The sequence below is a fragment of the Cannabis sativa genome, chromosome 6, assembly GCF_029168945.1.
Source record: "Cannabis sativa cultivar Pink pepper isolate KNU-18-1 chromosome 6, ASM2916894v1, whole genome shotgun sequence".
Lineage (NCBI taxonomy): Eukaryota > Viridiplantae > Streptophyta > Magnoliopsida > Rosales > Cannabaceae > Cannabis > Cannabis sativa.
Window position 1 is genome coordinate 12456708 of NC_083606.1, and position 15713 is coordinate 12472420.

Below are 15713 nucleotides of genomic sequence, written 5' to 3' on the forward strand. Positions count from 1 at the left end.
TACATGTTCGACCGGTCTACAGGAAGTTTAAAAACCTTGGCGCTCTGATACCAAACTGTAACGCCCTAAGATTTAGGCACGCTACCCAATATGATTAAGAAACCCTAATCCCCTAAACGGGATTGGTTTTAAAATAAGCGCAGAAATTAAAACTTTAAACGAAAACGGAATGAAAATAAACTTGTAATAATTTTAACCTTACAAACAAAAGTTACATGTTTCGGGATCCCAAAAAAATCATTTTACAAAATATTACAAGTCTTTTCTCCTTAGCCGACCTAAGCGGCAAAAATAGAGTTACAAAAGTTTCAACGCAGGTAGACCCCAACCCGCTTGGTCTAGTGTGGCCCGAACATGTACATACATCGCCCAACTCCCATACTCATGGCTGATCAGAGATAGATTTACCCTTTCCCCGCACAAGAGAGCACCCGTGAGCCAAGCCCAAGAAGACAAGAAGATATATCGTTAATCATATATAACTCATCACATAAATAATAATAATGCCATTTCATATTTGTCTGTATGACACAGACCTGCGTGTTACGCTCACACGCCTATTTATGTCTATGTGGCATAGACCTACGTGTTACGCTCACACGTCTAATTACAATAAGGCCTTAGAACAGTTCATCTCGGTTCTAGTTACCGAGTCCAACCCGATTATGCCTTGAACACATAACCCTTTACTTCAATATACAGCTATATACATCATGGCATAACAATTACATATTAACAATTCACTTGGGTAATAACCCTAAGCCAATAAACCGCTCACTTTAGAGTAATAACTCTAATCACGGTTTCTAGTTTCTCATATAAATCACATTCCATATAAGCGCCATTGCGCATATCTCTACGTGCTAACTACTGTCTTACATGATGTCCCACAAATATGGAGATTCCAAATCCCCGGGTGCTCTTGACCAAGTGCCGGTAATCCTAGTCACAATTCCGGGATACACAAGTATAGGGTTAATCCCAAAATCCATTTCCACAAATTAAAAACTGGGCATTTAAATTCCAGATATTCAGATATAGCTCGGAACGAGCTTTCCAACGATATAAAGAACGTCCCAAACGGAGTCCCGAGTCAAAAGTTATGACCAAAACAAAAACCCGAAAAAAATACAATAAGCTGCCAAAAATGGCCGCGGCTACTGGGTTTAAAAACCCAGGGAACCCAGTTTCCAGCCACGAAAATGCATCCAAAAACACCAATTTTCATGCTATATCAACCCACAATCATACCAAACTTTCACCTAACATAAACCAAGTAATTAGAGAGGAATTACACCTAATTCACTCTCCAACAACACCAAAAACCAGCAACTAAAAATCAGCCTTCAACAATGAATTTCAGCCCCAAAAACTCATCCATTTCAACTCAATTCACAACCAAAACTTAAATCCATTAAATAGATTTTCCAGTAATTAAATCAAAAGCTTAAAACACAATTCATGCATTAAAAATCCAATGGTAAAAACCCCAAAAATTCAGATTAAACATCATAAACTTCAAAGCTCCAACTTAAGCAAAATTACCAAGAACTTCAAGCTCAAGAACTTGAACTTGAACAATTAATTTCAAAGTTCAATAACAGAATAAAAACACAATAAAATTCCTTTTAAATTCTGTCTAAACCTAACCCAACATCAATTCAAAAGATCCAAGTACAAACATGCTCAAATCAACAAGAAAACACCAACATGCATCTCAAGACCATCCCAACCTATTTCATGCTTTTCAACCATAAAATCACAGCAGCAAATTCATTAAATTTCAGCAATAGAAAAACTACCTCAAGCTTCAATGCAATGATCAAGCCACAACTCCTCAAACAATTCTTCAATTTCAAGCTTGAATACCAAGCAAATCACCAATTTTTCAACCAAATACAAAGAGAGATAGAGAGAGAGAGAGGGAAGGGGGCTGTTTTAGGGTTAAGGTAAATGCAGAGAATGAATTTCATTTTTTTACAAATAATGCCTTTAGTTGAAAATAAATCCAAAAATACAATTTACCATTTTGCCCCTAGGGCCATTTCTCACATACTCAAACAATCAAGGGCATTGAATTCATTTCATATATAACACATATTTAAATAATTTCAGATTATTCACACATAAATAAAATGCCAATAATTTATCCCAAAATTATATTTCGGCCCCGAACCCGGTTCAGCCCGAAATACCCGATTGTGACTATACCGCGCCAACTTGTCAGAACACACCTGAAAAAGGACACACCAGATATACTATATAATAATATAGTTCATAAGCACATAAATAAATTAAATTCACAGTTTTACCCTTCTCGGGTCAAAATTACTAAAATGCCCCCTAACTCACCAACGGGGTCTTAACATGTCATTTCTCATATTAATTCGCATATAATAAATTATAATATAATATAATTCTACAATAATACTCAATTAACTAGTTAGGGCTTTGCTAATCCATTTCCTTAATTCCAGGGTATTACAGTAGCCGTCGCTAGACTTAAATGATCATTACTGTGGCGCTGCTGTTTGGGGGTTGTGCCGTCAGACTTTATTGCGTGTTGCAGTCCCAACACGCTTCCTCCCATGCGGCATTAAATGCGACTTGATTGCTCAGGAGAGGCCTGACACATCCCGGAGAGGCTTCATGCTATGCGAGCTTCCGGGAGTACCTTGTGCTCCGGGTGCCTCCTCCGGGACCTATGCCCAGGGTGCTTCCTTGAGGCATACAAAGACTTTATCAAATATTTACAAGTTATCTGATCCACGTGTCCCTGTTTAACTGGTCCACGTATTTTGGGCAAAATAAGGGGCAACAAGTATTATTACTGTCAAAAATTAAACTTAAATATTTATCAACAATCAAAAATTAAATTTACATATTTATACCGCAAATTACTCCCTCTTTTTTCTAACTACTTCTCACTTCTTTTAAACCCAGACTACATGTATATCAAAAAGGTCAAATGAAATTAATGGAGTCTCACTATTATAGTTTTTTTTTCTTGAGATAATTCCATTAAGAGAAATGCTAAAAGACATTATTGATATCTAACACCTTCCCACAACTGGCCTTAATGGTGTGCAGGCAGTTCCACTGCACAGGGCCTTGAAAAGGTCCAATTTTTTTTTTTAAAAAAAAAGAATCAAATTCATTAACTTGGGTTATAGTTATTTCGGTTAGTATATCTTACGTTAAGATATTAAATTAAATAATACTGAATATAAAATAAATGAAGCTATTAAAAACGTAGTTAAGCAATATAAATTAATTTAATTTGATAACTAATTGATTATTGAAAAACAAATATATATATCTATAACATAATGAGAATAATCATAGCTAATATTCGTTAATTGTAATTGGGTAGCTAGTGGTGAGAATGTGATCAACTTCTTTTAGAAAGAAACTATTACTTCGCCCAAGGCTCCTAAATCATTTGGGTCGGTCTTGGTAGTTTTATACTGTGTACTGTATTTCACGGTTATTTTTTAATTGTTCTACTGTTTTAATTGTTCTATTTTGTTGTTTTACGGTTGTTTTATAAAAAAGACAGTATTTTTGTAAAAAATTATGTGTGATAATAAAATTGTAAACTTTTACCAAAAAATCTAGTATTTTTGTAAAAATTCATTTTTTTATAAGGGGCCTAATTTTTAAAATTAAAATAGGGCCTCCACAATGTTTAAGACGGCCCTGCACCTTCCTAAGTGACATATTATTATTAGTATAATTAAGTATTAAGTCTCATATAATTTAATGTAATAGTTTTTAAGAAATATCACTAACAAATTGTAGGACGTCATCTCTAAAATGTGTTGGGCACCACTGATATCCAATATCAATGCTTTTCCATTAAAAGTATTAGAGTTTATACCTTGAAAAACTTGTAAATATAATTCTGAATGTTAAATTGATAATATTTATTATTGAAAATTTTATATTAAATATCAAAAAGTTTCTTATTTATATATGAGGTTGTAGCTTGTAGCTGAACAGAGAACTAAGACCACGGTTCACTGATGCCCATTCTTCTGTGCAAATAATCTCGGTTCGGATTACTAATGTAGTGAAACATCTAAGTGAAAGTGCTCTATATAATAGAGATTATATATGACAATGACCGATATGAATAAAGCTGTCTTTATTAATATGTCGTTTATCATAAAGACCTAATTCATATCATTATGATGATCAATAGTAGATTGGCCTAAATCCTGACTTATCATGAATTCTTGTTCATGTTATTAGTTTCTTTGATTCACTCGTTAAAGTTTCTCAGAGAAGATGATTCTTACAACTTCTATTTTGGGAACTAATAATATGGATAGTTGTGAACATGATGTACAAATATAAAATCTTGACTTTTCTAACTGATCGAATGTTGGTTCCCTTTAAGTGTTAATTTTAGAACTAGAATGTGAAATTCAGATGGGATCTTGAATTATACTTTCACTAGTGAATTAATAAAACTAAAGGATATAGAAGTAATTAGAAGGGTAAAATGGTATTTTGACCAAAACTAATTGCGAAGTAATACATGGAGGATTAATCACTGGTAAGGAATTGATTATATCAATGGACACTACAGTTAAACTCTAATAAATATAATTCTATAATTACTAAGAGTGAAATTCTATACTTATAGTGGAGTAATCGTGGAATTAATAAATAGGCTAATTAAGATTTTTTCCCCCCGAACTTTGACATGTACCAAATCATGCTCCTGAACTTTTAAGGTCGTTAAAAATGCCCTGAACTATTGAAATTGTTGGATTTAAGGACTTTTGTCCAATTTTAGTAAAAAAAGTCTAACATGGATGAAAGTTCAAGGGGCATGGTTTAGTACATGTCAAAGTTCGAGGGGGACATAATTTGGTAGATATCAAAATTTGGGGAGCATGGTTTAGTACATAAACGATCACTGAAATTGTAAAATTGAATGAAATTAGACAAAAATCCTTAAATCTGACAATCTCAATAGTTCAGGGGAAATTTTTAACGGCCAGAAAAGTTCAGGGGGCATGATTTGATACATGTTAAAGTTTAGGGGGCAAAAATCTTAATTAGCCTAATAAATAAGGGATTATTTGGTTGATGAGACTCAATAAGTAATCTAGTTTATTGGAGCTTAGGATTATAGGTCCATGGTCCCCGAATCGCCACCTTGAAACACTGTCAAGAGTAATAGGGATAAAGAGTTATATAAAGATGTTTGAAAAGAAAATCTATTTTGAATTGGCAAAATAGTAATTATTTATTTTTGTAATAAATAAATATTTTTTTTTCAAATTAATTAAATAGAAAAAATGACAAAAATTAATAAGATAAGATTTGTCAAGAAAAAATTTATCAGCACAAAAGACACCAACCTTGCCGTAAAGACAATGGTAGGCGCTTAGCACTTGTCCCTATCCCTATGGGATTTGTCTTTTTGGGTTAATTAATTATTTAATTGATTCAATTAGATAAATATCTAATTTAAAAAGTAGTTATAGATATTTCAAGGTTGTTGAGATATTTCCTTAAGTGGTTAAGAGATTCCCTCATAAATATCAATAGCGGAATTTGGTTATATATATTTATTTATTTAAAAATTAAATAATTATTTAATTAAAGAGATTTAACTACTATAAATAGAAGCCTAATTTGATAAATCAGAAGACGACTTTTACACTGTTAATTATTTTTCTCTATATTGTTCTTGCTCATGTGTTGAGAACTCAACAAGAACAAAGGTTATACACTTTATCCTAATAGCTCATACTATTCCTTGTGTGTGATGGATTAATTTGGAAGACCCTTGTGTGAGTCCAAATTGTATATTCCTCATCAGCTGGATTTAGGGATACAACTTACAAGAAGTTTCAAGGATACCTTAATAGGCTTCAAGAGGTATACTGTAAATTTATTACTTTTATAATTATTTTAATTTAATGTACACACATCTGGATATCTATTGAGCTATGGTACATTGATAATTAGATACGAAACTCTTCTGCTACATACCTAATTTAGTACTATATTAATTGGTATCAAAAGCAGTTCCATAAATGTGTATACATTAAATATTGTGTGAGTTTTATGCATTTATATATATGTGATATGTATGTGAATGGATGGTTATATTATTGTGAATGTATGAGAGGTAATGAATCGTTAATTAGATGTTACAATTGGGTGTAGGTTTTGTTGTTATTATTTTTTAGAAAATAATGTAAGCCAGTATGGGGCATATAAATTTTTATGTAATTTATTTATTTTATGTAAAAATTACACATTGTAATGTTCAGCATGTGAGCTCAGTTTCTAATCTTGAAACCCAGTCATGCACATAGAAAATATCATATGCATGTGAGCTTGGAATTTTCCCCCAGCCATGCACAACCACCCGAGTGGATTCAAGTACAGCCCATGTAAAAACCATGCATGCATAGCATGCAATAGGGATGTGAGTCCCTTAAAGTAGAGCAAGCACAGCCAGGTCCAATTGGACCCGTGCGACTATGCATGAGTGGCGAATGGAGCACGAATCCGTGAGGGTTCAAAGGTGGTCGAACCACCGTCGAGCACCATAGGGACTTGATCCCTTCCTCCCGTGCTCGGCCTCCTGCTCATACGAGAAAGACTCATATGGGTTGAGAGATTCCTCCCTATGTTCCGCGCCATGTGACATTGCTCCCATCCAGTGGCCACCATGGCCACTGCCGACCTGGTGGCTGTCAAGCCGCCGGCCACGATGATTGATGGTGGTGGCCGTCCCTATCCTTTTTGATATCCAACCGTGTATATATATATGTATATAATTAAGATATATAATGTATATATCTTATATATAATGTATAAATATATAATATATAGTATATACATTATAAATTATTTATTAAGTATTTAATGTAAATACTTGAGTTTATTTTAGGATATTTATTTGAATTTGAATTTTAAATGAATATCATGGTTATTATTTAAATTCTAAATTCAAATAATAATTATCTTAATTATTAATTAATAAATAATAAAACAATTTTATTATTTTTAACAATTAAACCAAAATAACATAGTTTTGTGGGATATTTATTTTTTAAAATTCATATTTGAACTAAAAAAATATAATTGTTTTTAGCTTTGAAATTCAAACTTAAACCTAAAACCAAATTAAGAAAAAAGTTGTCTTAATCCAAAATAAATAATAAATGTTAATATTTTAAGACAAAACTAAAAAATAATTAATTTATCTTAAATAAAAAGTTTATTTAAGAATTAATTAATTAAAAGGGTTTAAAAGATGCATTAAATTAAAGCTTAATTTAATAATAATTAATTAAAATTACTTTAATTAATTTTGAGGCTTACGACGATCCTACAAAATTACAAAAATATCATTGCTACTATGGAGATTAGTTGTGTAATTTTTAGTTTCTAATTTCAAAGGTTGTAAAATTAGAAATACCTAATTTATACCTGATTTATCATCATTGTTTATTTATTATTTTAAATTAATATTCATTAATAGTTGATTAATAACATGCTCATGCATTAGTGAATAACATGTCATACATAGAAATTTCACACAATTTATATCATCATGCATCTCATAGTAGAAACATGATATATTAGGATTGTCTTATGTGTTTACTGTTTTTAAAATTAAAAGCATGTAAATTGACAAAGATTAATTTAGAATTAACTTGATAATTTAAAATTAACCCATTAATTTAAAGAAATTTTAAATTATGAATTAAAGAGTTAATTCAGATTTAATGATTATGACAAAAAAATTATTTATAATTTGAGGTTTTTATTATAAATAAATTATTCATAATTATTAAAGTAGTTGATATGTATTAATTCTGAGAATTAATAAACCAGACACATTAACCTAAAATAGTGAGTGGGAGAAAGAGTACATGTCAATATAACCTACGACCTCTATTATTGGTCAACACTGAGGGATTATAGACTGACCTCGAGATGACTTTATTTTTGTCTCCTTAAGGAAGGTATGTGTCTATATTGTTGCTCAATGTTGATCTCTTGACTAAGATAAGAGGAAGTGATGAATTTTAGTGTGATATCGACCCTTAAGGCGACACACTAAGTTAAGTCATGAAATTTGAAATAATATTATTAATTTGAAAAAATTGATTTAAGTTTAAATGTTAAAAAATAATATTTTATTTTGATATTTGGATTTGAAATTGGAAAAATCCCAAAAATGAATTTTGGGTGAAGATGCACCTGTTGCCCACAACCAGGCTGCAAGCAGCCATGATCCGTGCGCAGAGCAAGGGTTTCCAGCCTCCCCAGTCAAGAAAACTCGGTCAGCTGTAGGGTGTCCATGTGTGCGGAACAACGTCTGGAATGTCTGAACCGAGTGCACTCTGAGCCTTCAAACAAGATTTGTTTGAGCTCCGCATGCAGACAAGGCTTCTTGTCCGAGTTCTTGGTGCGCGTGAGCACCTTCTCGACACCACCTACACCCTATTTTCAAAATTTATATCTCTTTCAATTTTTATCGGAATCAAGTTCCGTAAAAACTAAAATTGCTTAATTTTTCACAAGAAATCTAAATAAATTATTTTCATGGAAAAATTTCGTAATTCACATAACAATCATCAAATCACACATAAATCAACATGAACACATTCAAATCAACAAATCATCGTTTTAAATCCATATTTCATGAAAGTAAATCATTACCATGGCTTTGAGGCTAGTTGTTGGAATTTATTTTACCGGGTTCTAAATATACTAACATGTATGTTTTATTAACAACCTAAATATGAATTTTCTAATACGATTAAATTAAACACATAAGAGTTTAGAAAATCTTACGTTGATGGCAGCAGAATAATATGACTCGTTCCACTCAAATCTCTAACCCTTATTCCATTCTGTCGCAGAGTAATAACAAGATCTTAGCCTGGATCTCCTTCTCTCCTTCGGGTTGGTTAAAACCGTCTTTCGCACTATGATTAAGTACTTGCTATCTGTGGGCATGACACTCTATCACTATGGTATTAATTGGTGAAGAACAATAAAAGAGGGTTCGAAATCACTATAAAAGGTGTCTCTTATTTACTAGTTGTCAGACAGAGTTGGAAACTAGATTTGGTAGGTTAAAAGTGTTGGATGAAAATGAGAGCATCATGTTTCTTAGTATTTCAACTAGGGTTTAGAATTGAATTATATGGATTAAAAAGAACAAAATAATGGACAAAAATACACACTAGTGGCTGCCCACTTAATGGGCTTCACTAGTTACAATTTTGTCACTTTATTTTAACCACTTATTCTTCTTTCAATAATGCTATATTTTCCAATTTTAACCCTATAAATGTCAAAGCTATTTATTTAATAATTATAATTAATTGAATAAATTTTCCATTTATTTTATTTATTAATTAGACTTAACAAAGTCTCTTAATTAACAAATAAACTCTTAAACCTTTTTTCTTCATAATTAAGTTCTTGCTTAGTGAAAATTCATAAATAAGACATAGTCTAATTTTAGAATTATAATTGATTAATTAAAACTAATTAACTGAGTCTGCAAGCAGCATTATCTAAATTAGTGTGGGGACCATATGCCTATATAACCATACTTCCAATAAGTAGATCTAGAATTTATAAAGTAAATTCTCTAACTTATTAATTTTTTCTTGGGCCACTATAGATTCGAAAATGCACTCTTAATTATATAGAACGTTCTATATGATTATCCATTATTACAATCCTAATGATCAAAGATTCTCTATAGATAATCTACATCGAATAGAGACAAATTTACCGTTCTACCATTTAATGTATTTTATCCTTAAAATACTTAGCTACCTATAAATGATATTTCAGTAAACTAATATAATTACTGAAATGTGATCTCAATCATTTATCTCTATCAAGCCAAGCTCAAAGGAAATCATTGTTTTACTTCTAAATACTTATAGAAGCTATAGATTCCATATATATTATTAGCGCTCCCACTCAATTGAACTATCATGTCCTTAATCTGTATGTCACGAGAAGATCCAATTGGTCGAGTTTAACGAATAAATTAAAGAACATAAATAATACAATTAAGATTAAACCTAACCATATCAGGATGAAGATCTATAGACCTAAGATCAACCAATGATATTGACTTAGAAAGATAGGGGTAAGTTTATGATATATTATCCAAGTTCAATATCGGTCTAATCCAATGTATACTCCATACATCTGATACATGTATACTTTGCCAATGCCCTAGAAAGGACATAACACTTATCCAAGGTGTAAGTATACCTTATCGCCGATTATCATGTCAGTCTAAATCTAATGTACTGACAAATCATGGGACTTAAACTTTTGAATATATAATCATGATTATATTCTACTGTGTTGACAACACTATAATTATGAATAAATATATATTTTGGACTTAATAGAATTTATACATTAAGTATATAATCATGAAATAAATCATGTGAACCATACAACATAAAATGATTTCTGATATTTTATTAATTAGTAAATCTGATTATATTGAAATGGGTTTTATTTAGGGCACAAAATCCAACATTCTTATCTCTCCTCCCTACCAGATGGCTCCAAATCTGTTTGTTGCTGGCTCTATCTTCGCCCGTCTTCAACTACTGGGTGACTAGCGACACAAGCGTCAACCTCCATAAGCTCCAGCTTCGCATGTCGATGGCCCGACCCTACAATTGCAATACCAACTGATGTAAATATCCCTACTCTAATTTTTATTATTTTTTTTCACCTAAAATTAGTTTGTATAAATGTTATCTTTTTACTCTTAATTATAACCAAAATCTTCAATTCTATTATGCTAATCATATCTTTTAGCTTATGTATAAGTGATTTTAAGATCCATTTTTAATTTGTACTCAAATAAAATGTTCTTTTATGGCTAGTTACATTGTAAACTAGCCATTTGTATGTGACCCTACTATTTGTCTTAGTTTATTTCAATATTCAAAATAAAAGTAAAATTTTATTTTCGAAAAATAAAAATACGTAACTATTTTTATTTTTTAATTTTAAAAACAAAAAATAATTTATTTTTTGAAAATAAAAGTGTAGTATATAAAATTTATTTTTTATTTTTTATTTTTTGATTTTATTTAATTTGGATCTAGGTCTGAGGTCGGATTCGAGTTCAGGTCAGAGGGCGAATTCAACGCTAGGGCCGTAGGAAGGACTTGGGTCCAAGTCTAGTCGGAGTTTAAAATAATGATTAAGAAAAAAAAACTGTTTAAAAAAATGTTAGAAAGCTATTTTTTTTATTTTTCAAATTTTAATTCTCAATTAAAAAATTAAAAAATAAAAACAGCTGAACATATTTTTTAAAAATATTTTTATCAAATGCCACTTATATAAATAAATATAAATATTTTTATTTTTTAAAATAGAAAAAACAAATAAAATTAATAAAAGGAAGAGAAAGTAAATAATGAGCTCTGTGTTTGTGGCGTTTACGTTAAGCAGTGAAAAATCTTAATATAATATTCAATAAAGAATAGAATAAAGCCAATAGACATTGGTTGGTATTTCCTTGCATTTCTCATCATCTCATTTTCTGACAAAATTTTCTTTTGTGGCTTTCTCTTCTAAATTTTCCTGGAAAATTCTCACGACACTATACCCAAATAAGTCTTTTTATATATATTTATATAAAAGATTCCTATTTTATTTCTTTTTTCGTCGTGAAAGAAGAGCAAGGATTTTCTTGTTTGTTTCCAAAGAATATATTTTACTTTTTTATTTTTAATTTGAGTGATATTTGTTCTTCTCTGAGCTGGGGTTTGTTTATTTTTGGATAACCAGTGACAAATCTTGATTTTGGAGGGGAAAAATAAATAAATAAATAAATAAAAATCTGGGCTTTGTGTTGAAAGGTTCTGGTGTTTCCTATTTTGATTTTGTTGTTAGAAGGGAAAGAAAAGAAAAACACATTTGGGGTTTGAGGGAAAAGCTCAAGATTCTGAAGCTGTTTCCCTGACATTGACACCTAAGATAGGGGTTTAGTGTAAAATTTCTGATCTGATCTGTATTTCATACTGTTGCTTTGTGATTTCTTATATACAACAGTGCTTTTGTCCAAGTAAGTATATTTATTTGAAGTGGAGTTTTGAGTCTTGCTTAGTTTGTACTGTATTGGGACTCAGTTTCAGTATTTTGGTGGTCATTTGTTTTCAATTTTTGTTTAATTGGATTAGCTTTTTGAGGTTCTGGTATTCTGGTTCAAAGCTAGGTTGAGAGGTTTTTTGATATGGGGAAGCAAAGTGGGAAGAATAAAGAAAAGTTAGGTGATAGTAGTGGAAAGCAGAGCAAAACTGGGGATAGTGTCTGTAGCCCAAAAGCCCATGATAAGGACACTGAAGTATTCATTTCCATGGCTCAAGAATTGAAGGATGAGGGTAACAAGTTATTTCAGAAGAGGGATCAGGAAGGAGCTATGTTGAAATACGAAAAAGCCCTGAAACTTCTTCCAAAGAATCATATAGATGTGTCATATCTTAGGAGTAATATGGCAGCTTGCTATATGCAAATGGGGTTGGGCGAGTATCCGAGGGCGATTCATGAGTGTAATCTGGCTCTTGAAGTTAGTCCTAAGTACAGTAAAGCGCTGCTAAAGAGAGCTAGGTGCTATGAGTCTCTGAATAGGCTAGATTTGGCTCTAAGAGATGTTGGTAGTGTCTTAACCATTGAGCCAAACAATGTCATGGCATTGGAGATTGCAGAAAGGGTTAAAATGGCACTTGAAAAGAAGGGTTTGAAGGTGAGTGATACAGTAATTGAGTTGCCACCGGATTATGTTGAACCACCAATTTCATTGCCTCCACAGAAAGTTGCGAAAGAAAAGTTGAAAAAGAAGAAGAAGAGCAACAAAGTTGTGGATAAAAAGGCTGTGGAGTTTATTGAAGATAAGAAGGTAGAGGATAAGGTTGATGAAGAAAAGGCTGAGGAGAAGAAGGCTGAAGACAAAGTTGTTGTGGAGGAGAAAATTAGTGTAATGGAAGCACCTAAAAGAAGTGTAAAATTGGTTTTTGGGGAGGATATAAGATGGGCTCAGGTGCCAGTAAACTGCACACTCATACAACTAAGAGAGGTTGTCTGTGACCGGTTTCCGAATTCAAGAGCAATTCTCATTAAGTATAGAGACCAAGAGGGAGATTTGGTTACAATTACTACAGATGAAGAACTGAGGTGGGCTGAAAGCTCAGGAGAATCACAGGGGTCTGTCAGGTTTTACATTGTACAAGTTGATCCTGAACAGGACCCATTCTATGAGAAAAGGAAGGATGGGGAAGATCTGTGCATACACAGTTTTCTGGAAAATGGTGTAGCTGAAAATGGTACTGTGGATAGAGGAAAAGAAATAAAGAGGTCGTCTTGCATTGAGGACTGGATTATCCAGTTTGCTCAGATGTTCAGGAATCATGTTGGATTTGAATCTGATTCATACTTGGATCTCCATGAACTTGGGATGAAGCTCTATTCTGAGGCCATGGAGGAGACAGTCACAAGTGATGATGCTCAAGATATTTTCGAAACAGCTGGAGGCAAGTTCCAAGAGATGGCAGCTTTAGCATTGTTCAACTGGGGAAACGTTCACATGTCAATGGCACGTAAGAGAGTGTATTTTACAGAAGATGCTTCAAAAGATTCAGTACTTTCACAGATCAAAACTGCTTATGATTGGGCACGAAAAGAGTATATAGAAGCAGGAAACAGATATGAAGAAGCATTGAAAATGAAACCAGACTTCTATGAAGGCTATCTGGCTATAGGGCAGCAACTGTTTGAGCAGGCAAAGCTCTCTTGGTACTATGCATTAAGCAGCAATACTGATATGGATTCATGGCCTTCTACAGAGGTACTACTGCTTTACAATAATGCTGAAGAAAATATGGAAAAAGGTATGCAATTATGGGAGGAATGGGAAGAACAACGCTTGAGTGAACTCTCGAAACAAAACAGTGTTAAAATTGAGATTCAGAAAATGAAGTTGGACACACTTTTTAAAGATGTATCTCCAGATGAAGCCTCTGAGCAGGCTTCAAACATGAGGTCTCAGATCAACCTCCTATGGGGCACAATGCTTTATGAGAGATCTATAGTGGAATTCAAACTTGGGTTGCCTGTATGGCGCGAATGTTTGGATGTTGCAATTGAGAAGTTTGAACTTGCTGGTGCTTCTCCAACAGATATAGCTGTTATGGTAAAGAATCATTGTTCTAATGATGGTACACTGCAAGGTAATTTATTTGCTTTCCTCGGAATTAGGCTACTTGTGTGGCAGTTTAACAAATTAATTGATGTTTCTATATGGTTCAGGTGTAGGATTCAAAATTGATGAGATTGTGCAAGCATGGAATGAGATGTATGAAGCTAAAAAGTTGCTTAGTGGAATACCCTCATTTCGGTTAGAGCTCTTATTCAGACGAAGAGTCTCAAAACTTTATCATGCATTGGAGCATTTATGAATTGATGATTCCAAGTTCTGTAAAATGTCCCTTTTTCTGACTCAATGGCCTGAAAATATGAATCCTATGCATACTGAGGTATGTAACACTGACATTTGTTTATGTTTTACTAATGAGAAATGCTAAAGAGCATCCACCATAGGGTACATATACCATTAGCAGTGTAAATGAATATTTGAAAGCATCATAATGTAACCCTGTTATGAACAACAATAATTGAAGACTTTTAAGGGCTCCTCACTTTCAAGTAGTTCACATCATTGATTATGCTTTTGCTCATTTCCTTTGCAGTCTCGTGGTAGCTATAATCTGCTGATCATTAGCTTTTTCTCTTATGCAGGTTTTCTTTTGTTAGAGATACCTCCACAGTGAATGCTCTCCCACTTAACAGTGAATTATATCATACAATACTTGATTGAAGACTAGTATTTCAGTTTCATTTCTTATATTTTGGGCACAAGATGAAGTCGCGGGTTATTTCATTCTGCCTTCACTTTAGTTTTGCCTTCCTAGATTTACAGTTACCCAACAATGTCTTCCTTTTTTTTTTCTTTGTAGAAGAATTTCAGTAGTTTTAGTCATTTGTTATATTCTTCTTCCTCTTGGTTTGTAATTTAGTGTTTGATCTCAGTTCAGTGTGTAAGTTATATCATTTTGGTTTGTAGGGTGATCTTTGGCAAAAGAGAATGTATTGAATTAATTGATCTTTTGTTACTATTGTCTTTTTTTTTTAATAAAAAAGAAAAAAGAAAAAAAATTCTCCTTTAAGAGAAACATTTCAGGTGTGGTGTTAGCTGAATTGCTTGAGAAACTTAGAGGTTTGCTATGTTGTACAAATTCCTACCTTATTAGGTGGAGCCTCATGCTTTGATACACCTAACTAGGCTAAAGAGTTGAAATGTGACCTTGATGCACGTTACACAAGCATTGAACTTTTTAAAGTTTTATTTTTGGTTAAATAGTCATAAATCTAAGCTCTTTCATGCATCTCTCCAATAAATATTTTTTTAAAACATTTTTGAAGCAAAAAAATAAATAACTAGTAATACTATACTAATTGCTCGTTAAATCTTGTAAGCCCTTCATTTCATAAAGGGTTCGAACTTTGAAGACTTCTAAGCGCATCCAAATCTAAAAGTTCTTGTGACTATTCATTTTCATTGAGACCAAAGTATAAATCTGAAAGCTTCCTATAGAAATTTCTTGAAAATTAATGGA

At 32.3% G+C, this 15713-nt stretch overlaps 1 protein-coding gene across 1 annotated transcript; it reads left to right on the plus strand.

The window, feature by feature from the left end:
• Positions 1 to 11524: 11524 nt before the first annotated feature.
• Positions 11525 to 15271, plus strand: LOC115725025 (protein PHOX1). The gene is made up of 3 exons (XM_030654425.2): positions 11525 to 14267; positions 14347 to 14573; positions 14836 to 15271. The coding sequence occupies exons 1-2, from the start codon at positions 12278 to 12280 to the stop codon at positions 14493 to 14495; spliced, it is 2139 nt and encodes a 712-aa protein (XP_030510285.1). The 5' UTR covers positions 11525 to 12277; the 3' UTR covers positions 14496 to 14573; positions 14836 to 15271.
• Positions 15272 to 15713: the final 442 nt, after the last annotated feature.

Excerpts from the sequence above, each read along its gene's own strand:
- LOC115725025 (XM_030654425.2), top strand. The coding sequence starts at position 12,278 with ATGGGGAAGCAAAGTGGGAAGAATAAAGAAAAGTTAGGTGATAGTAGT. Across the intron at positions 14,268-14,346 it reads TAATGATGGTACACTGCAAG|GTGTAGGATTCAAAATTGAT; the intron begins GTAATTTATTTG and ends TATATGGTTCAG.